Source organism: Parasteatoda tepidariorum, chromosome 2 (assembly GCF_982258835.1).
Source record: "Parasteatoda tepidariorum strain Cologne lab strain chromosome 2, Ptep-v5.0, whole genome shotgun sequence".
NCBI lineage: Eukaryota > Metazoa > Arthropoda > Arachnida > Araneae > Theridiidae > Parasteatoda > Parasteatoda tepidariorum.
The window spans coordinates 4,292,853-4,315,197 of NC_141756.1; the positions used below are offsets into that span (position 1 = coordinate 4,292,853).

Consider the following 22,345-nt stretch of genomic DNA (forward strand, 5'->3'; position numbering starts at 1 on the left):
CAAGAAACTAGTATTACATTTGCAACATTACCCTAAGTTAAAATAGAAAAGCAGAAATAAAAATGAATTGACTTTTATGAGGAATGCATACGAGAGAGATCTCGCCAAGAAAGAAAACTTTCAGAAAGAAGCAACGCACATCGATGAAAGAAATTGGCGTTAAAATTTGGCGACACTCTTTCTCACTTCTTCAGACCGGGGCGGCGCAGAATGAAAAGCCGGTTTTCGATGTAACCTCACTACGAAGAGATAAACCGAGTGAAGGGGTGCATCACCTTCGGCAGTCGGAAAGATCTCCTCAGCGGTGATGGCTGCAGCCGACTCGGAGCGGTCATTCGATCGAATAACCACCTGAAAGTTCCATGAAACGCGTGCTTTAGGGTTGGCGGAGAACTGTTTTGGATATGACTGAAACCAACATCGTGCACGAATGGCTGAAAGCCATGCATCTGGCCCAATATTCGGACAGTTTTATTGACAATGGATACGATGATCTTGAAATTTGTAAGCAAATAGGTGAGCCGGACTTGGACGCTATTGGAGTGACCAATCCTGCCCATAGGGAAATAATCCGTCGTGCGGTCAAACGATTGGTGCAAGAAGGTGGTACAGCAGTGTACTTTACTCTCGAAGAACAACAACTCTATCTAAACACCCAAAGTAGTTCTGACGATTACGAAAATTGTACTAATTTTGGTGCAGCCGGGGCTTCATGTTCTTCGTCCCCATTACCTTCTCAACGACGGCCAGCTTTTATCCGGCATCAATCTGTTCCATCGAATGCCCGTGGAACTAACAGCAAGCCTAATTATAGGCATAGGAATAATAACTCTAACCATATTACTGTGGAGACTACGTCTTTGGATTCTTTAACTGGTTGTATGCCACGAATTTGTGGATCGTCTGATCCAAACAGTAGTGATGGACTTTACCAGTGGACGTACACACCTGGCTCTAATGGTCAACGGTCTCCTGTTGTTCAAAGAAGCACTTTAAGATATCTTCGAGAAGATGAAAGAATTATTCATAATTGTGAACCTAAGAAGTCAGTAGCATCGTTGCCTAGGAGATTAGAGAAAGATAGTTCGAAATTGCCTAAGAGGAACAATCCAATGGATAGTGATAAATCTAGAAGGATACTGACCGACAGTGAAGACGATAGTGTACCCCCGCCCCCTCGTGTACTCTGTGGTCGAAGGTATATTGATGAGTATGAGGAGGGCAAAGCTGAACTGGGGCGTTACCCTAAGATGCAATTAAAGAACTTGGTCAAAGAAAAATTAATTCGAGATGGAATTCGATTGAGCGCTCAGCCCTACTCCAATCCGGTAAGTTTATTTAATTTTATGTGTAGAAAATGTCCAATTTAAATTAATCTTATGAGCTAATGAATCTGTATTATAACATCTAAAAACGTTTCACTAATATGTTTTATTTACTTTTTATCATTAAAGTTTATTTTATTTATTTTATGTGTTTGCTTCATTTGCTATTAGTAAAAGTTTACAACAGAGTACCCCTTTTATTTTGGCACTTTTATTTATTAATTCTTTTTGTCGTAGATAGCAGGAAAAATGACTTAAAAGTGAGATTTGCTTTCAATAAGAAATCACTATAAAAATAATAGAAAAATGGAAAATTTCATACACAGAAAAATATTTTAATTTTCAGTGCTTAATTCTAGAGGCATTCTACACTCTTTCCTTGTTATTTCATTGTAATTATTTCGAATTGTTTTGAAATAATTACTATTGCGCAAGGTTTATTTTTAATAAATTTTTAAACAAAAAAGTTTAAACTGAATAAAAATTTCCTTTTATTTTCAAGCTTTACTCTGGTAGAAATTATGAAATTAAAATTTCCTCATCGTCGAATTTTTTCTTTTTAAAAAAAATAATGCTTTAGTAAACGAATTATAAGCGCTTATGTGAAACAATTAAAATGTTTACACAAATATTTTTTTTTTCAAACATGTAAAATTTGTAATTTAATAGAAACTAAAAATAAATTTGAAACTAAACTAAAGTTAATTTTTCATTGAGCTGTGTAACAAAATAACTATGTTTAAATTCAACCCTCCTAGGAATTATATGAAAATTATGATCAAATTAATGTAAATTTTAAAATTTCATTTCTGCAATAAGAATTAACGAGCTGATTTATTCATTAAACTACAAATTTTAATGCTGGAAAGCATTATTTTGAGCTGTTCTATCGTTTTCTTAATCATGCTTGGCAGCATTTAATTTTTTCTAATAAATTGGCACAGAATAATTGAACGATTTTATTTGTTTAAAGTTTCGATTTTCTTTTATTTTATAAAAATTAAAATTCAGTTTCCCCCCCCCCCTCCTTTACAGTGTAAACTTAGCGAAAAACATTCTAAATTTCTAAGAAGATATAAGTACTATTAAAACTTTTCCAGTAGTTACATTTTGGGTTTCGTACGCAAAGTGTAATATATTTAACGCCCAAAAGTAAGCAAAATTTTTAAAGCCATATGTACTGAGAAATCAAAGCTTCAGTTTTTCTTATTAAGTGAAATAAAATTTATATAAATATATAAAATTAGGTTTTTAAAGTAAAAATTATGAGTATTAAATAATCAATATTCAGAAATGTTTTCGTTGTAATTTGAAAAAATTTAAGTTTTAAGACGATGCATTGACTAATAGACCTATAATTTTGTTGTAAATATACATAAAAGTTGACATTTTTTATACTAATTTTGGTATTCATTACAGTTAAAATCATTCGATATTGTCGCTGTTTTCCTTATGAATCTGTACGAAAATAACTAAGAAATAAAGAAATAAATTAACTCTTATTTAAATTTAAAATAACACTATGTATTTTATTTATTTATTTATATTTTATATAAAAATTTTCAGATAAAAGTGATATGAATTTTATTTGAAATTGTTAGGGGAAATTAAAAGTTGCGATTTGGGTTAACGAAGCGTTTAAAAATTTTACTTTTTATTTTACTTCGTAGCTTTAAAGCTTGTTTTCATCGAAATGTAGATTTACAGTTAACAAACTTTAAATTAAATTTTAATATGCTTAAATAGCTAAGACAAATATATACTAAAATATCTTATAAAACAATAAATAACTCGTTTCTGTGAACGATGTTTTGATAATATGTATCTGCAATGTATTTCTATTTAAATAACTTAAATTAATTTCTTTTAAAATTAATGTTAATTTTTTTTTCTGACGATCCCCAGTTGATGTCAGTTTATATTAATAGATTATAGTATTTATAACTGAATTGCACAAAAATCGCATCACATTCAATTTTTTAAAAACAAGTTGAATTCATTAGTATGAACTCAACTATTATTGTAATTAATATGATTAATGAATTAAATAAAATGAATTCAATTATCTAAATCACTATTATGATTTTAACATTGAAAAAAAATTATTTTATGTCTGAAAATTTAAAATCTTTTGTTTTAAAATTTTTTGAGAAAAAATAATTCTTTTTCACTCTTTATTGGTATCAATTTAATTTATCAACTCTTTTGATTATTATAAGAATAACGAATTGACTTATATGAATTAAAAGTGTAGAATTAATGAGTTATTTTAAGTATTTGTTTCAATTAAAGGATTATATTTGGTTCTATTATTTTTGAAAAGATACTTTCATAGTACATGCATAAGTTTATTATTAATTTTTTTTAATTTTATCTTTTCATTAAACAACATTTATTTATAGCAAGTTTTCTTTGTATATTTTTTCTTTATTATTCTATTGAAATAATTCTTAAAAAAGAAGTAGTTTACGTAATTCTGCTGAAATATAAGGTAACTTAAGAAATTAAATTCGCAAATAGTGCTGGTTAAGGTAGTTTTAAAAAAGTTGAATGATAGTTTGAGAATTATTAACATTCTGTCTTGAATAAATATTTTTATCTTTCACAATGAGTACTAACATGGAAGTGAGCGAATAATATTTTTATAAATCACATATTATTTCTTTGGTCAAATAAATAATAGGATATCATTCTGAAATACGATATCAATCAAAATTTAAACATAGATATTGAATATTTTGAAAGGTCGACGATCTTCTTACATCAGAAGTTAAATAAATGAAAGGTAAAAAAATCATATAAAATAAATAAACATCGGCATGTCAAAACAAGGCTGTTGATATTATTTATTCATCTTTCTGAATATTTTTTTTTTAATTTTGAAGATGAATTTGTTGCATCATTTGTTTGCCCTGTCCTTGTGGTAAGAATATTCCTTAATATAAACATCGTTAATATATAATGTTTTATAAGTATAACATAGGATTATGTTTTATTTTGAAAAAGTTTAAGAATAAGAAAGGTAATATGCAAATGCTCTGCCTTGTCATTGAGAGGTAAAATAAATAAATAAAAAATAAATAAATAAAAAATAAATAATGAATAAATAAATAATTGATAAAAAAAATTAATATAATAATTGATAAAAAAAATGAAACAATTGTTATAAATTAACTAACTATAAATTTCAGAAATCATTTATCTATAATATATTTTTTAGTGAACTGTTTATTTATAATAATATTAATAAACAAAAGTAATTAATATACAAGCTTCAATGGTGCAAAGTATTTGTAAAATTAAAAATTCTAGATATTAGCTCAAAAATTAAAAAAATCTGTTTGCTGAAATTGAAGTAGATAAATTATGATCTGTTACTTAATTTCAATTATTGTTTAATTCAATTTTTATTTAAAAATCAAATTCAATATAATTTTAAAAAATTAATTCAAATTTTTAATAAAGCAACAAAGCCATTAAGCTCTAATTAGGTTACTCCACTGTTTGAGCACAAAAAGAAAACAAAATACCTTCTTAAAAAAATTTATTATAAAAATGATAAATTTTTTTAAAACCCATTAAAGGCAGAATTTTTTTACGTGCCGTGACGCAAAAAAGCTATTCAAAAAAATATTTTTTTTAAAATTAAATAAATATTTTCTGTTACTGCTTGCTTTCTGATTTGAATTAAAAACATTTGTTTGATGTGAAATCGGTCCTTTTTGAAATCAGGAGAATTCCCACAGTTCCGTAACGTATGTGTCACACTAGGTCAAAATGGGTTTTAACATTTATTTTAAACTATTTGTTTGACAACGAAAAAATATTTTACTCTTCATATTTATACATTTAATGAATAAGATTTTCCAACTCTATTTCCTGTGTGACACTTTTTTAGGAGTGAAAGGCACCTAGGCACTATTTTTAGCTCCACTTATTACCCTAGTTATTACCCACTTATTACCAAGTTGAGTTTTTGAGTATATGCACTCAAGAAATTGTAATAATCTCCAATATGAAATCATGAAATTGTAATAATGTTACTATAATTGCTCCATTAGACCTAAAAAACTGTTATAAATATACACGTAACAACTTCCTGATCAAATTACGGTAAAAAGTACCAGTACTTTTTACCGTAAAATCCTATTTTTATCGGGTCATGTTACAAAAGAAAAATCTGTCTTACCGTAGTTTTTACAGCAATAGCTACTGTAAAATCACTGAATCACTCTAATTAAATAAATATTACGGTATATTGTTTTACGATAAAAAATGATTTTACGGTAAAATAAATTTTACGGATGACGCACCCAAAGAGCAGGGACTTGAAAGAGTCATTAGATCCGGAATTATTTACCGTGTAACTGAAATAGTGTAATTTTTTACAGCGTTAGTGAATATATTCTTCATAAGCTTTTATTTTCAACGATAATAAAACTATGATTAAAAATGAGTACCAAACTCGGAAAAAAAATATCCTCTCGTTCTAGAGCTGCCTGAAATAAAGGAAAATAACTATCTTCATTTTGTTCGGTCACGTGTAAAAACACTTTTATTTATTTGTTCTACATTTCAAAAACATCTGCACGTGAGAAAAACGGGGGGAAATGTTCCGCGAGATGAGAAATATATTTTATTTTGTTCGATTTCAACTGATACAATTTCAGAGGCACGTTTCACATGTAGCGACGACTAGTGGAGTAAAATAAGCTCATTTTTAACTTTTTTTGGGCGATCAATACCCCACTATATAAAACACGCTTTGGAATTATTTTTCAAATCTCATTATTTTTTTAAATAACGATAAAAGAAAACGATAATGGTTACAATAATTAACAATGTTTGCAAAGTTTTTTATAATGTTTGCGAAGTTTTAATTTGAAAATTATTTTAGATTATAACGAATTTTTTTCTAAGTTACGGATTAAGTATTTATAAGTAAAGTTTATTGAAAGTCGGTTTAAAAATAATTCAATTCGTATTAAAAACAGACTAACTCTTGAAATATTTTTGGAACTGTATTTTTTTTTTCACGGTAAACGATTTTGCAATAATTAACAAATTTGTTTACAGAGCTGAATTTCAAATTTATTTTAGATTATAAAGATTCCTTTCTCTATTACGGATTAAGCAATTAAGACTTTATTGAAATTCTGTTTAAAAATTATTTAATTCGTACTAAAAATTAACTAATTTTTTTCAGATGTAACGACTGGTGGAGTAAAATAAGCTAATTTTTAACTTTTTTTTTGGCGATCAATGCCCCACTATATTAAACATGCGTTGGAATTACTTTTTCAAATTGCTTTATTTTTTTTAATAACGATAAAAGAAAACGATATTACAAATGGTTTACAATAATTAGCAAATTTGTTTGCTAAGTTTCATTTCTAATTTATTTCAGATTAAAAATAGTTATTTAATTACGAATTAAGTATTTATAAACCAAGTTTATGGAAGCTTAGTTTTGAAATAATTTAATTCGTATTAAAAACAAACTACCACTGGAAATATTTTTGGAGCTGCATTTTTTTACGATAAAAGAAAATTTTTCAACAATTAACGTTAGTAACTGAATAGAACAATAATTAACTGACATAACAAATACTGATATAACTATGACTGAATTTCAAATTTATTTTAGATTATAAAGATTTTTTTCAATAATTGATTAAGCAATTATAAAAGTTTATTGAAACTCGGTTAAAAAATTAATTAATTCGTGATAATAATAAAACAAATAACTTTGGAATTATTTTCGAAACTGAATATTTTTAAAATGCTATAGGCTGTATCTTTTTGCATAATTTTAATCAATTAACAATATATATATATATATATATATATATATATATATATATATATATATATATATATATATATATATATATATATATATATATATATATATATATATATATATATTAGACAAATGAATCAGTTTTTAATATCTGAAAATCAAAAATTTTCATGATTTTTACTCAATTTAGTGATATTTGTGAAGGCAAATACAAATTATGTATGTAATTATTTTTAAAATCATGCAAATATAGTTATTTTAATTCATCTTGGATGAATTAAAATTGCCAATTTTTAGGTAAAGAAATTAAAGATCCAATTACGTACAAATCAACTAATTTTCCCTCTCTCTCCTTAAAGTGCAGTATTGTAAAATTTATTTTTTTACAGTTATAATTTTTTATAGAACTAAAAGGTTTCACTCCCTGCTCACCGCCTCGCATTCATCGTCATTTTATGTTTCTTAAAAATCGATAAAATGTGTTTATATTAGATAAAAATATTTTATAATACTATTCAAACACTTTTTGTTAATATGTAAATCGTAACGAAATAAACGGGTACTCAGGTATTAAAAAAATTAACAGTATTTGTAATAAAAAAAAATTAAAGTTAGGAATAATGAAGACGCGTGACACAATACAACGTAATTTTACTTGTTAACGGTGATCTTATATTGCATAACAGTTCAAACTGGAAACATATTTCATCTCTCTAGAAACTTTTATATTTTTAAAATATTTCGATACAAATATTGATATATATATCTGGAAAGATTTAATCTCGCACTCTCCTATTTTTTTTAAATTTATTTTTTTCATTTTTTTTATTGTTATTTTTGCCATCTAGTCTAGACTTTATAAAATAATGATTTTGAAAGTGATACCTTTTTTTTCTAAAACAATGTATTAACGGTCATAATTTAAAGAAACAAAAATCCCGTAAAAAGCGCTAAAAATTGCATCCAAACTTCCAAATAAATAGAATTTTTGAAGGAAAAAAAATGACCTTTTCAGCTTGTAAAATTTAATCTGTAGCTGCGGAGTGCAGAATAGTCTTTAGTTTCTTTTTTATTACAAGTTTAACAGTTAATAATTTTTGAGCCCAATTATCGAATGTTAATTTTTTTATTTCGTCGTACTTCTTGTACATATTTTTACACATCTTCGTAATTTCTAGTTTATAAAGTCGCTTAGTTTTTGCGTACCAAAACAAAATGTAAACGTATAGTTGTACAGTGCACAAAATAAAAAACGGACCACCCTTGATAACTTTTGATCCACTGATCGGATCTTCACGTTCTAGAACTCAGTCTTAATGATTCGAAGGAGTAACATCAAATAAGCTAATTAATTAGTGCAAACGAGTTTAAGTCACGAAAATAGTCGCAAAAATTTACTTTCTCTGAATAAACATACCGTTTTATTGATGGATTTGTATTTCTGATCAACAAAATATAGGGAGTAGCCGCAATCTGGGTAATAGGGTTCCCAAAGTTTAGTCAGGAGAACGATCCAAAGTTTGGGCCAAAGTTGTTAATTTTACTTTTTGCATATATCGCCATGTCTCGAGAAACTTTTAAGCAATTTTTTACGCACAAGTATAAAATTTGTTTATCCATAAAATAATTCCATAGAAAAAAACAACTTTTAATAAATATTTATTATTTTTTATTACTTTATTTGATATTAGTCGGAAAAAAATCGAATTGTTAGGTATAAAATTTTAGACATTTTAAGAGAATGTAATAATATCAAAAGAAAAAATTTGAGTCAAATCGTTCGAATAGTTAATGAAAAATCGAATTTTAAAATATTTTTTGAAATTTGATTTCTCAAGAACTAATCAATTTTACTGTTTTTAATGTTAAATTATATTCTTTAAAATGATATACAAACTTTCATGCCTTACAATTAAAATTTTTCCACTAATATTAAGTCAAATATTAAAAATTTATTAAATTAGTTTTTGCATCTTAAGAAAAATGAATTTTATTATTATCTGCAAAAATTCTTCAATTCACTTAAAAATATCCTAGAGATACGGCGAAATAAGCATTAATTTTAACATTACAGAATCCAAATTTTGGATCGATCACCTGACCAAACTATGGGGACTATATTTCCGAGATTGTGACTACCCCTTTATTTTGTGAATGTTAACTTTTCAGAAATCTGATTCCATCAACAACGAAAAAGGTAGGTTTATTCAGAGAAAGTATATTTTTGTCTTTTTATGTCACTTAAAATATTGTATGAGCTAATTAATTAGCATATGTGACCTCTTCGAACTGTTAAGATTGAGACCTAGAACGTGAAGATCAGTCCATTAGATCAAAAGTTATCCAGGGTGATCCGTTAATTATTTTGCGCACTGTACACCCAAAACAGAGGTGGTGGAGATTAATATTTTTTTAATGTGGAAATTTCTCGGTGCGACTTCACATTATACCAATTTAAGAGAGCATACATTCAGACAAATTTAAATATTTCGATTTTTTACAGTAGACATTATTTGTTACTTATACAAATTTTTTCAGACTTTTTAGAAACTCTCAAACTTTAACAATATCAGTGATAAAATTTCTGGTCTAAGTAGTTTTAAGTATGATGTAACTAATTTCTAAATATTTAATTTTAGTTTTTTAAAAGCGATTGTTATAAATTCGATATTTTGAAAATTAAAACGAGATTTTGAAAACAAAGATTTAAAACATATTTTGGCGAACTTTGCATATTATTTAAAACTATTGATTCACACAGTTGAAAAAAAAATCTCACATAAAATGAATTAAAGCTTGAAATTATCTAACAACTTTTTTCTTTAATAAATATTTGAAAAATAGGTCGCGAGTTCGATTTAAATGACAACTACTTCGAAAAAATCAGAATTAAAGAAAATAAATAAATAACTAATGTTGAATTTATTAAATTACGCCAAACATCGATTTCGCAAGAATTTATGCATAATCAAACTTTTATATCATTATTATTTTCCGTATCGTGAGAACCATTTAATAGAATTTACAAATTTGTCAAAGAATAATTTTACTGAATTAATTTTATTGATGTAAAAATTTTAAGATAACAAATATTATAGTCAAACTCAGATCTGTAATACTAATAAAAACTATTATTATTTACTTGAAATACAATTATTGGTATCATTCCGGGATGCACGCTTTTATTTCACATCTAACAGTTTTACAACGTTGACCTGGTCAAGGTTTTTTTATTTATGTTAACATCTATTGTCTTTTGAAAACCTTTTCGATACAACGTAGTTTGGATATAACATTGAAATTAAAGCTCTTTGAAATCTGAATGTATATTAAAGTTAATTTAAAAACCGATTTAAAATTGCATTAGATGTTTTCGTTTTTTGTTAGTTTATGGAATGCATTCAAAAAGGTTTCATATTAAAATAAAATGTCTTGTGTCAGAAAGGTTTATGGCTTTTGATCTTTTTTGCTGTTTCAATAATATTTATTGAGTTGCAAAACTTGTCTTAAATTTAATTTACGTTTGTGTTTGTTCAATTAAATTTATGTTAATTGATTTTTGAACGTGTTTTACGTTTTTACTTAGTTTTCGTTTTCATAGTTACAAAACAAAACAAAAAATCTTTTAAAATTTTTTTTTATACTTCGAAAATATTATTTATTATTACATAATATTTATGTTTTAAGTAATAGTAGTACGAATAAAATACGTACATTAGCGTTTAATTAAATATATATATATATATGTTTAGAGGGATCATTTTGGGTCCGATAAAAGGCTCTTTCAAATTATTTTTATCAAAAAACAGCTGCATCAAAAAAACATTTTTTTTTGTAAAAACGGACCTTTCTCACTATTTTTTATTTTTAAAACGGGTCCTTCATAAAATCTTTTGTTGTGAAAGCGAGACCTTTACGAAATAACTTTTCTTAAAAACAGATCCATCACATTATTTACTTCAAAAATTGACCCTGCACAAAACAATTTAAAGTAAATTTTTTTTCGAAATGTTAATTTTTATTTTAAGAACTTTTTTCATATTATTTTTCGTTTCAAATGGGCTACTTCACCAAATTTTCAGCATAAAAACAAATCTTTCACGACATAATTTCTGTTAAAAGTGGGTCCTGCACATTATTTATTTTACAAATGGACCAAACACAGAATATTTTATCCTCAAATTATTTCTCGAAAAGTTTGTTTTTATCTTAAAATCGGATTCTTCACGTTAATTTTCATTTTAAAAATGTATCCTACTCTAAATTTAAAAAAAAAAAACGAATTATCTGACCTTTGATGTCTTTATGTTTTAAAAACTACAACTTCTTGAAAAATATGAGTTTTTGAGAGTTCTTTGCTCGCCAAACGAGGGCATTGTCTTCACAAATTTACAAACGTAGAAAACTGACAGGAAGAACCAGATTGTATTATTATTTTAAATTCATGAAATTATGATTAGATTTTTCGCAAAAGCAGAACTTTTCACAAAAATTACTGTTATTAATGACTCAAATTCTAGAGAATCCACAAGTTTTTATGATTTTTCATGAAATCGCAAAACCAGTTTTTCACAAATTCACAGAATTTTAAGTATATTTTTTACACTTTCACAAACGCGAAACATTTTGTGAAAACTTTTTGTGGAATAACAATTAGTTTAGTAAAGCAAAATAAAAAAATATCAATTTAAGATTTCATGACATATTAATTGCATAGATAAATAATATATCAATTAATAAATATCAATTGAAATAAAATTGAATTCAATAATTAAGTGCATTCATATTGATATCATTATTTTATTTCAAATTCAGATAAATCAAGGTTTTGCTTTCCGTTTTAAGAAAAACCAAGTTTTATCAGGCATTTTAATACTGATTTTTACCGTTAAGTATTTTTAAATGTTTTAAAAGTTCTTTTTTTTTCTTTTCCAAATTCATTCATTCGTTTAAAAATGATCAAAGTGCTTTGAAGATCAAAGGTTAGAACTAGATACTTTTAAAGTTTGAAAGAATTTTATGCTTGCAAGAAAAAAAAATTCCTTGATAAAATTCTTTTTTACTTAAATCTTTTGGTAAGTTTGATTTTACCTTGATGCTTTCCTTTTCACTGTAGATGTAGAACTTCTTCTAAAGAAGAAATTTATTGTAACTACCATATGATTTAGAATTCAAAGTATTTGCATTTTTTTTTAAAATTTAAGAAGAATCATTTAATTTGTTTAATCAGCTATAGTAGCAAAATAAATCGAGGTTAATCAGGAATAATAGGAGATGAGAAATCTCTAATTTTGGATTTGTCACATTTTCAATATTTAAAAAATCACATTGAAAGTTACGTTTTTTTCCTTCGTTGGTAGATCAAATGGTTTTTATACCCTAATAAATTTAAATAAAAACTGCTCATGCTTTTCTAAGATTTATTTCTGAATTAAAACAGTTAGGAATAATAGTTGAAGTAGCCATTTATTTGTACTTTAGATAAAGTAGTCATTTTTTTAAGGACCAGGGGTCGATGCAGAAATTTTTATAACAGGTCAAGTTTTAAGAAAATCGCGAAAAATCAGCTCAAAGCACTTTTTATCATTTTATAAAAATCAGCTTTAGCACTTTGTAGCAATTTAACAAAAATAAGAATATTTCTTTAGATTATTTATAGTAAAATTTTATTTAATAATAAAACGAAAGAAAAACAATTGTCTGTAAATAAGTATTTTGAACATCTTAACTTACACATTACATTCGAAAATATTTTTAAGTAGAAAAATTTTGTTAGTAACAATTATAAATTACAATTGTCTCATTTTCTTTTTGAATTTATGAAAATTATATGCTAAACAAATATGAATAAATAAATTGTTCTTTTAATGCTCTCTTTAAATATGTGCACGGATTTTGAAAGTTCGTGAGCAAGCTTTCTGACTCGTGTGGGCGAACTCTCACCAATGCAGCTTAAAAGGAAAAGTTGACAAAAGTTAATTTTATCGTATCATTAAAATTGACATTTTTGAATTCGTATAAGTTGTCCAAAATATGTTAGGTTAATTTTGTAGTAGTAATGTATAATTATTGCAATTTTCTGTGAACAAATTTTGTTAACATGTTAATCGTAGTGGAATAAATCACTTCCAGGAATTGAAAAATAATCAACTGTACTTGAAAAAAAATTTTAACTTAGGAAAACGGAATGGTGACAAAAAAAAAAAAAATGAATGAGAAGTAATTTTACTCATTTATGATTAACGATAATCTCATGTTTCACGTTGTGTAAAATTACGTTTCTACCGTAAAATCCATTTTTTCCGGAACATGTTACGAATATCTGATATATCGTAAAATTACTCTAATTAAATAAATACTGGTGTAAAAACTACGGTGTAATATTTCACGGTGTATTTTATTAATATCATACACTGTAATAGATAACTAATTTCATTTCTCTTGAAATTTTTAATCTAATTTTTAATATTTTTAAAAATTTCAGCATAATTGTTAAGGTGTTATATCTGTCAATTTAACCTCTTTTCTTTCTTCTCTTTTATTATTATTATTATGTTATTTTCATCATCATCACAAGCGAGAATACATAAAAATATCAAGCATAAAACACATAACGCATAAAAACACTCAAATTATCATCGACTTCAACAGTAGCATTTGCGTTCTACTGTGTTTCTCTTGAACGAACGAAGTACCATTTCTCCATCAATTTTGCTTTTCAGTACAAAATTTATGTTTTTTAAAATTTCAATTTCAAAATTTCAAAATGCCGTTGATTTTAAATTTATTTTTATAGTAACACGTGCTTTCAGATGAGTTTATACACACTAATTTGGTGACGTAGTCGATCTATACCACGATCACCTTGATCATTCAGATAATCTGGCATAAGGAATAACTAAGTATTACAGAAAGCGCAATAAGCAACTTTTCTGATTAGAACTAAAGTTAGCAAACATCACTGATGTTATCTTTCAAATGTTTGACAAACTGAATAGCCTATAGTTTAATTTAAAGCAGACTTTCGCTAAACCAATGAGAATTCTACTTTTTGAAAAAATCGAATTAAAAAATCGAAAATCAGGATTCGTAGTTTGTTTACAATTGTACCCATTTATAGTTTGTCTAAAGTAAGAATTCCCCTAGCCATTCGTCTAGACCAGTGGCGGTGACTATGGTAACGAGGTATAACTATTTCAAATAGGGGTGTGGGATCATAGTTTAGAACAGGCTTTGTCTCAGGTCGGGGAGAAAAAGGGAATTTTTTTCTTCGGTCTATTATGTTAACCCTAGAGTGAAGAGAAACTATCCTCCTTGAAATGCGTTATTCTTGTTTCCATAGCAGCAGACGGCCTTAGATTTCGGCGAGGGGAGTTCTTACGGTAGAAAAACTATAGTTTCAGGTTGAATGTCGTATTTTTAATACCTACGGTATACCTGCAATTACGTATACAGACATAAATTCTAAATTTGATTATATTTATAGATTTTCTAAAAAGTGTTATTGTAATCTTATTCGAAGCTTTACTCAAAATAATGGAGATGCTTAGTTAGAAAATATTGGAGATTAGTTTTTGAAAATTTAAAGTAAATGAAAGCAAAAACTAATACTTTAAAAATGAGTTAAAATTATTATTCTAAAAACACGGTCTATATCCCATAATAATCCTGTATTTTTACAGTATTTCCTAATTACGGATATTTTAAATTATTAAACTCATAAAATTTTTTATATTAGGGATATTATTAATTAAACATCTGAATAAATATTGCAAAAGAAAAATATATTTAATGTATTTATCATTTCTATTTTTATATACTTTCCCCGCTTGATGAAAGGTCTTAATGGAAAAAAAAAAATGTGTAAATAAGTTTTATATAAAAGTAAAATTTTCACCATTTGTTTTAATTAACCAGCATATCATTCTTACATTGAATAAAAAAATGGTTGAATACCACCATGAAAAACTTTTCTCATTAATTTTACTTCATGAGTCGGTGACTTATTCTTTTTAGCGAATTTAATTAATAGACTCTACGATAAAGATAAAAGAAAAGTGTAGTATTTATATAGATTTTAATTATTTTAGCTTCGTTTTTACTTCAAAAGTGGTATTTTTACACAAAGCAAGATTTAGATCTCATTTTCAGGGCTTTTTCTTTAATCAAAACCAGTAGCAAACAACAGAAATTTAATCTTGGAAGAAAATGAGAAAATACGATTTAGTTTTTCTTTAGAACGTAAATTACTTTACACTAAGACTCTTTTTGTAGATGTTCTTTTTTTTGCCTTCGAAAGTTCGCGTCCAAAGAAACACATCAATGGTTGAACAGGAAGAAATAAAAAAAAAACCTACTAAAAAAGAGCCGAAGTTTCCAAAAATAAAACAGTCTAAAATGAATTTAAGGTGAATTTTCGTAGTCTTTTAGCCGTAAATAATTTTGCCAATTAATTTTCTTACGTTATCTACTTCAGTTTTCAAGCGACTAAAATTCTAAACGAAGCAGATGAGGCAGTTAAAAAAAATTAGATAGTTTTTAGGGCTTTTTCTTATGAAAGCGTACGAGCATTACGAACGGCTGAGGTTAAAAAACAAATATATATATATATTTATATATATATCTTCTTAAGATAACGAATTAACTACGCCTTGTCAAGATTCTACTACCTAAATTAATGAGTGTTGATTCTTTTTAGCGAGCTGCAAGAACTCCTGTTGATGTCGTAAATATTTTTCTGTTGCCATTCGGGAGAAAATAAATGTTGTGTATATATTTGTCTTCATTTTCTTTAAAAACGTTGAGCTGTTAAAGTGGAAAAATAATTACTTACTTGTAAAGAGGAGTAAAAAATGGTTGTTTGAAGTATACACTGTAACAAAAAGAACTTAGGTGAATGAAACAAAGTAAACGAAATAGTGTTAATGGATTTTTTGAAGTAAGCAAATATTTTGATGTCAAAGTCTGATCTATTTATAGATCTTTATTGTCTACAAGTGTTGTTAATAAAATGAAATGAAATAATAGATTAAAAATGGCGTTCAGATTAATTTGGCACTGTTTATTTTAAGTGGAATTTGTCGGCTCTTGAAAATGACAATTTATATAAGAAGTGTTTGGGACATTATAGTGTTTAATCACACTTATTTTCCAATTGTGACATTTTACATCAAGCTGTTTCTTAATATTATTTTCAAATAAATGCATTCTAAATACTCTCCTGAATGATTTGAAATCGCTGCTTGTAATTATACTGCCAAAAGGTCTTTATAGATTTCATTTATGAGACCCATGTTGATAGAGGCTTTTTAAGTTGATTAAGGCACAAGTTTGTCATGACAAGGCGAACCGTGTGAAAGGATGAGGTATAATGTATTGTAATCGTATCAGAGATGTACGTGGAATATAATTAATCGAAGTGGTCACCTATATTCGTTGACAGGGATCGAACCCGAGATATTTGGATCTGCTTCCCAGGAAGCTTTAAACAGCTATGGAAAAGAGTGAATTAGGAGTTTTCATATTGCTATACCAACAGTATCAATACTTATTCGATATCAATAAGTTTAGGAATTTTGTTTTTTGGTCACATAAATATTGTTACATGAATTTTTAAATGTTCAGTAGTTATAATTTTATTCCATTACGTAATTCTATTTTTAAATTTGATAGCTGGATTATCTTATCAAATAAAAATTCTTTTTTGCTCGATAAGTTATAAGCCAACCTATGAATGAAATTTGTGCTGCATAGGCTCAAGTTGTTAAAATCCTTTAATATTTTAATACGTTAAAGTCCCTTAATTCCTAGAGTTCATCTAGTTTCCAGTTAACTCATTCCTTTATATCCTTAACCAAAATTACTCAGCCTAAACCCGATAGACTCAAATTGAGTCGAACTTTATCCAATTCGCTTATCTCCGCGCTGGTTTCTGTTGCTTTGGGTTACAATGTCCCCTCAACATCGACCATAGGATTCGCCTTGGCCAGCGGTCAACATTATTAACCAATGTCACAGTTCCCATCTTCAGCCGGAAGGTTCGGAATTCGAATATTTAGCTCTGGTCTGGTAATTATTGGACTCCCCTGCCATTCCCTGTTAAATTCCTGGTCTTGGCCCCTTTTTGGTGAAGCAGAGGTGGGTAGGGGGTCAGGCGAGAATATGTCTCCAACTCGCTAGAAATTGATGACCAAAACTACAGATACTGATAGTGCATTGTCCGGATGCGAAATGGAATTGGAGGGGGTGTTGGAGAGGTGGAATTGTTTCGGATTCAGCGTTGGAATGAAGCGGTTTCGAGTATCAACTGGTCGATGCCGAGGGCTTAATCTTGTATGCGAGTCGAATTGTCAGTTTCAAAGCATGCTGATATGCCATTGTGTGAAATGAATAAATTTAAACCCAGTTAATCGATTTTGCAGTTGGCGATTATACTAACTGGGGGGCTTCTGATATTACTAATTTCGTTATAATTCCTGTTCGAACTTTAATCCGAATTATTCATAACGATAAATATCATAGGTCAAATGTGGATTTTATTATTTGTTTTGTTAGGCGCTATTTGTTGATACTGGTCTAGAAAGATTGACGTTTCAACACAGGAGTGTTTTATTCTCTTCGACATAAGCGTTTCGGCTTTGGTCGTTTTATTTTGAATATATCTCCTAATGGGCATTTAAGAAAATTGATATGCGTATTCGAAAAGATGCACTTAGCTCTAAAGGTTTGTTTAAGACAGAATAAATCATTCGATTTCTGATTTTAAAAACTGTTTTCACTATTTTGTTTAAAAACGAAGAATAGATCTAACTAGTGAATAATGATTTCATAGGATAGATAGTATATAGGAGTGTTTTCTTATTCTCTTCGACATAAGCATTTCGGCTTTATTTGATTGAATAAATTAAGTTATGACTTACACAATAGGAAACTATTCAATTGTATCCCTGAATTAATAAATTGTTATAGTTATACGACATGAAATTTAACAGTTGTATCATTGGATAAATTAAGTTATGATTTACACAATAGGAAACTATTCCATCCCTGCATTAATAACTTGTTATAGCTAATAAATTAAGCTATAGGAAACTATTTAGTTGTGTCTCTGGATAAATTAATTTTTTCCCTTCATTTTCTTTGTTCTTTGGAATGTTTTATTATTTCTTACAGGAAAAGGGAAATAAAAATACTGGAGTATAAACGCCTGCTCCCTTAAACTTATCCCTCCCCCTGTCAGTTCAATCATCGGTCTCGAATTTAAATATGTATGTCTCTTCTGAAAAAAGAAGAACTACGTCTGAATTTAGATTTCTGCTTAGGTTTTCAATTTCCTTTTCACTTGAAGATATGTTTGCTGAGTTGACGATTCAGGTTCGACAACGAACGGAAGTGAATAGAGGACACAGAAAATATTGTGGAGAAAAAAAAATTCCTTGCAGCTATTCGAATGCTACATATGCCACGCAGAAGACTAGAAGTTCTAGCGTCAGTTCAAAACGAAGGTTTTATAAAGACGCCCTTAGGGTTATCGAGAAAAAAAAACTTTCCATACTAAATATGCAAATTACCACCAAGGAAGAACTGGTATTTAACATGTTTTTCTTTTTATGTTTTTGATGCATTGAGTCAATAAATATAGTGGTAGTTTAGCTGTCGTTAAATTAACGCTTTTAAGCATCGCGCACATGTGATGATTAATATTAGTTTTAGAGAGTTAATGTGTTCTTTTATTCAAATGGGAAGTTTTTATTTAATTTTGGAGAAAAAAAAAACCTATTAATTTTTGTTTTCTAATTATGTGTTATAGTAATTTGAAGTTAGGTTAAGGGCACGTTAAATTTGTTTTATTGAAGTATTTTTTTTTTGTGCATTTTTTTTGCAAGTGTAAATAAGGGCTTTACTTTAATAGTACTGCAACTTAACATTTGTTCATTTTGATACAATAAGTCCATTAGAACTTATGTGGTGCTGTTCTTCCCAACCTGTCTAATTTGTGGTTCCCTCTCTCTGATTGGCTGTAGAAATAAGCGGGAGTTGTACAAAAAAAAAAAAATTGGATAAAGGTATAGGAATAGGGATTAAAGTAATTTTTTTTTTGGTGAAGTTTGGAATTCTCTAATACTTTTAACATATTGTAAACATTACTTTTTTTTTTTATCTGTATGAAAGTTTGAGTTGAATAACTTGGTTATAAGATTCATTAGATGAATGTTGCCTTCAATGGAGATCATTCATTGAATACCCTATATATGTTATGAACTACATGTTATAACTCATTGATTGTTTGGTTGACCGCTTCATGCTAGTGTTTACATTAAGATTTATAGATAATAGGAACAAAAATATCAAGAGTGCAGTAACTATTCTATAATAGTTATGTAGAAGAAAGTAATGTGGTGAAATTATGAATAATGTATCAAGAGTGTTAGTTTTTGTGCTGTTTAATCTGTATTCCAACCTGTAATTCCTACATTTTACTTTATATCTTTATTATTTCGTGTATTTTGTTTGTGCGTTATGTCATATGTCTCGTCTTCGTTTTGATTTACCTTTTCCTTTAGTTTCGTCTAGCTTCTTAGTTCTTTCTAAGTGTATTTCGTATTTTTATGTTAGTTCAATCGCCTGATTTTATTTAACTTTTTTTGTTCCTTTATTCTGATTACACTTTATTGGTGCATCCAAATATTTCTTTGCTACCTCTTGTTTAGTCTTTATTATTTCATTCAATTGATTCTCCTTTTCTTCTGCCAACGGATTCTTTTTTTTTCGCCCGCTGATTCCCCTTATCTACCGCCAGCTGATTCCCCTTATCTACCGCCAGCTGATTCTCCTTTTCTTCCGTCAGCTGATACTCATTTTCTTCTGCCAGCTGATTCCTCTTTTCATCTGCCAGCTGATTCCTCTTTTCATCTGCCAGCTGATTCCTCTTTTCATCTGCCAGCTGATTCCTCTTTTCATCTGCCAGCTGATTCCTCTTTTCATCTGCCAGCTGATTCCTCTTTTCATCTGCCAGCTGATTCCTCTTTTCATCTGCCAGCTGATTCCTCTTTTCATCTGCCAGCTGATTCCTCTTTTCATCTGCCAGCTGATTCCTCTTTTCATCTGCCAGCTGATTCCTCTTTTCTTCTGCCAGCTGATTCTCCTTTTCCTCCGTCAGCTGATTCTCCTTTGTATCAAGTATCACTAAGCCAATTTTCAAATTAATAGTGTACTTATCACTGACCAAATGTCAAGTATCAATAACGAAGGGATTGATACATCAATAAAATATTTCTTTGTTTTAGCCTGCCAGTTAATTAGTAATTATGAGCTAATACTTAACGTAGCTAGTTAATAGTTCAAGATGACTTTTTCCTTGGTTTAGCTAGCTGATTATTTATTATTTAATCAAAAAGTTTCTTTGTTTATTCAGATAGCTGTTGCTTCTCCGAATTATACGTTCGAGTGTTACATTTCAAAAAGAATCGCATTGGGTAGAACACAATTCTTTTCTACCTAAAATTATTCCTCGTGGTAAAGTTTGATTCTTTCTATGTCACCACATACATGCTAGCTTACTGCTAGCGTTCGAAAGTGTCGATCATTTTAAGGTAAAGAATTACAAACATCTTTTAGACTGGATTTGGGGGGTCCGGACGGAATAAAATAGAATAGCTTTTAATCAATGATAGAGCTTCTTTCTAAGGAAGTTCTAGTGACCACAAAAGGAACTGTGCAGAAGAAATATAAACTGGCACGTGCTCCGCTTGGAATAGAATTTGTCCGTAAATATCGAAGGGATGTCCATTCGATGGCGCGAAACTAACGTGTGGGGGGATGCTCGAAACAAGACACCTTCGTAATAGGAATGGAGGGAGCTCCCCTGTAGTGCCCATTCCATATCCTGGTCACGTTCGACTTTGCGCTCTCCCTTGATATTCTAGTCTGGGTTTCTTTTGAAATGTGGGTTCCTTCATTGTTGCCACCGACTAGACCTTAATAAGATTTTCAATAGGCCCCCTACCCATAGCATAAAATTGAGCTCTACTCTTCTTGTCTCAGTTCCTACTCCTTTTTTTTCTCATTCCAATAGAAGCTTGTTGAAAATATGTTCTTTTCTGTCGTTTTCTTTTTTTAATAAATTTCTTTTAACTGTTATAATTTTAAATTTATATGTTCTGACCAATCTTTACAAAATAATTTGAACTAGAATCTTAAACTTATGAACTGTTATTAAATAAAGTGGTTCTCTTGGAGATTTATGATGGAGAAGCAACAGAACATGAGAGAAAAAATGTGAGAGATATCTCTTATAAAACTCTCATCAACAAGAATTTAAAAAATAATATTAATAATAATATTTATATAAATATTATTTGAACTAGGCCTTGATTTCCTTAATAGGTTCCAATAAATAGTTCATGAAAAATATCGTTGAATGAAATTATGGGTTAAAATATCATTTTTTTAACCTTAATACAATAGATGGCATGCATCGTAATTTTTGGTGACCTAACAGGGCCTGATTTTTTCCCGCTGAATTGAACTTTCATGTGACAACAAGAATAAAGCAACAATTTTTTATAAATCTTTCCAAAATAATCTACTTGTTAATTAAACCTCCGATACAAAATGCATAAAAAAACAAGGTTATGGGTCTCTACATTGTATCCGAACACAAGTATACCGAAAGTCAGAATATGGTAATATAAACATGCAAGTATAATAGGACAACTTTATTAATAAAATAACAAAAAAAAAATAGTATTTCATTTTTGTACTCAAAACGTAGCGAAAAAATTCTATAGATAGAGTAATTGCTTATAAGTGATAGGAAGTGGTACCCAATGAGGTATCCAGTGGGGATTGAGTAGGGGAGAGTGGGGTCAATTGTAACATTTTTTACTTAACTATTTTTAACTAACAAAAAATCCAATATATTATCAGTATTAATTGACAGACGAGTAAAGTAGACTATTCTCTACTAGAAAAAAAAATAAATACCTTATTTTAAATGTTATTATATTAGTAATTAACAATTTTCGACAGTCGTGCACTTGTTACAATTGTCCCCACTTACGGGGTCAATTGTAACAGTTCATAAATTCAACTAAAACATAGTTAATTATACATATTATCATAGTTGTGATATATTTTTTTATTGATCAAAATAGTAGTGATATTTTAGGAGTAAAAATAATAATGAGCAGAGACGTAAAGGGTTAAACTTTTAACT

General features: G+C 28.2%; 1 protein-coding gene across 2 annotated transcripts in view; it reads left to right on the forward strand.

The window, feature by feature from the left end:
- Window positions 1-220: 220 nt before the first annotated feature.
- Window positions 221-22,345, forward strand: part of LOC107441952 (uncharacterized) — a 358,765-nt gene continuing 336,640 nt past the window's right edge. The window contains exon 1 of one of the 2 annotated variants that reach the window (XM_043044432.3): window positions 221-1,328. In XM_043044432.3, the coding sequence (XP_042900366.2) occupies window positions 405-1,328 (924 nt within the window). In that variant the 5' untranslated portion in view covers window positions 221-404. The remainder of the gene's footprint in view (window positions 1,329-22,345) is intronic. The other variant, XM_043044433.3, reaches the window with a different exon arrangement.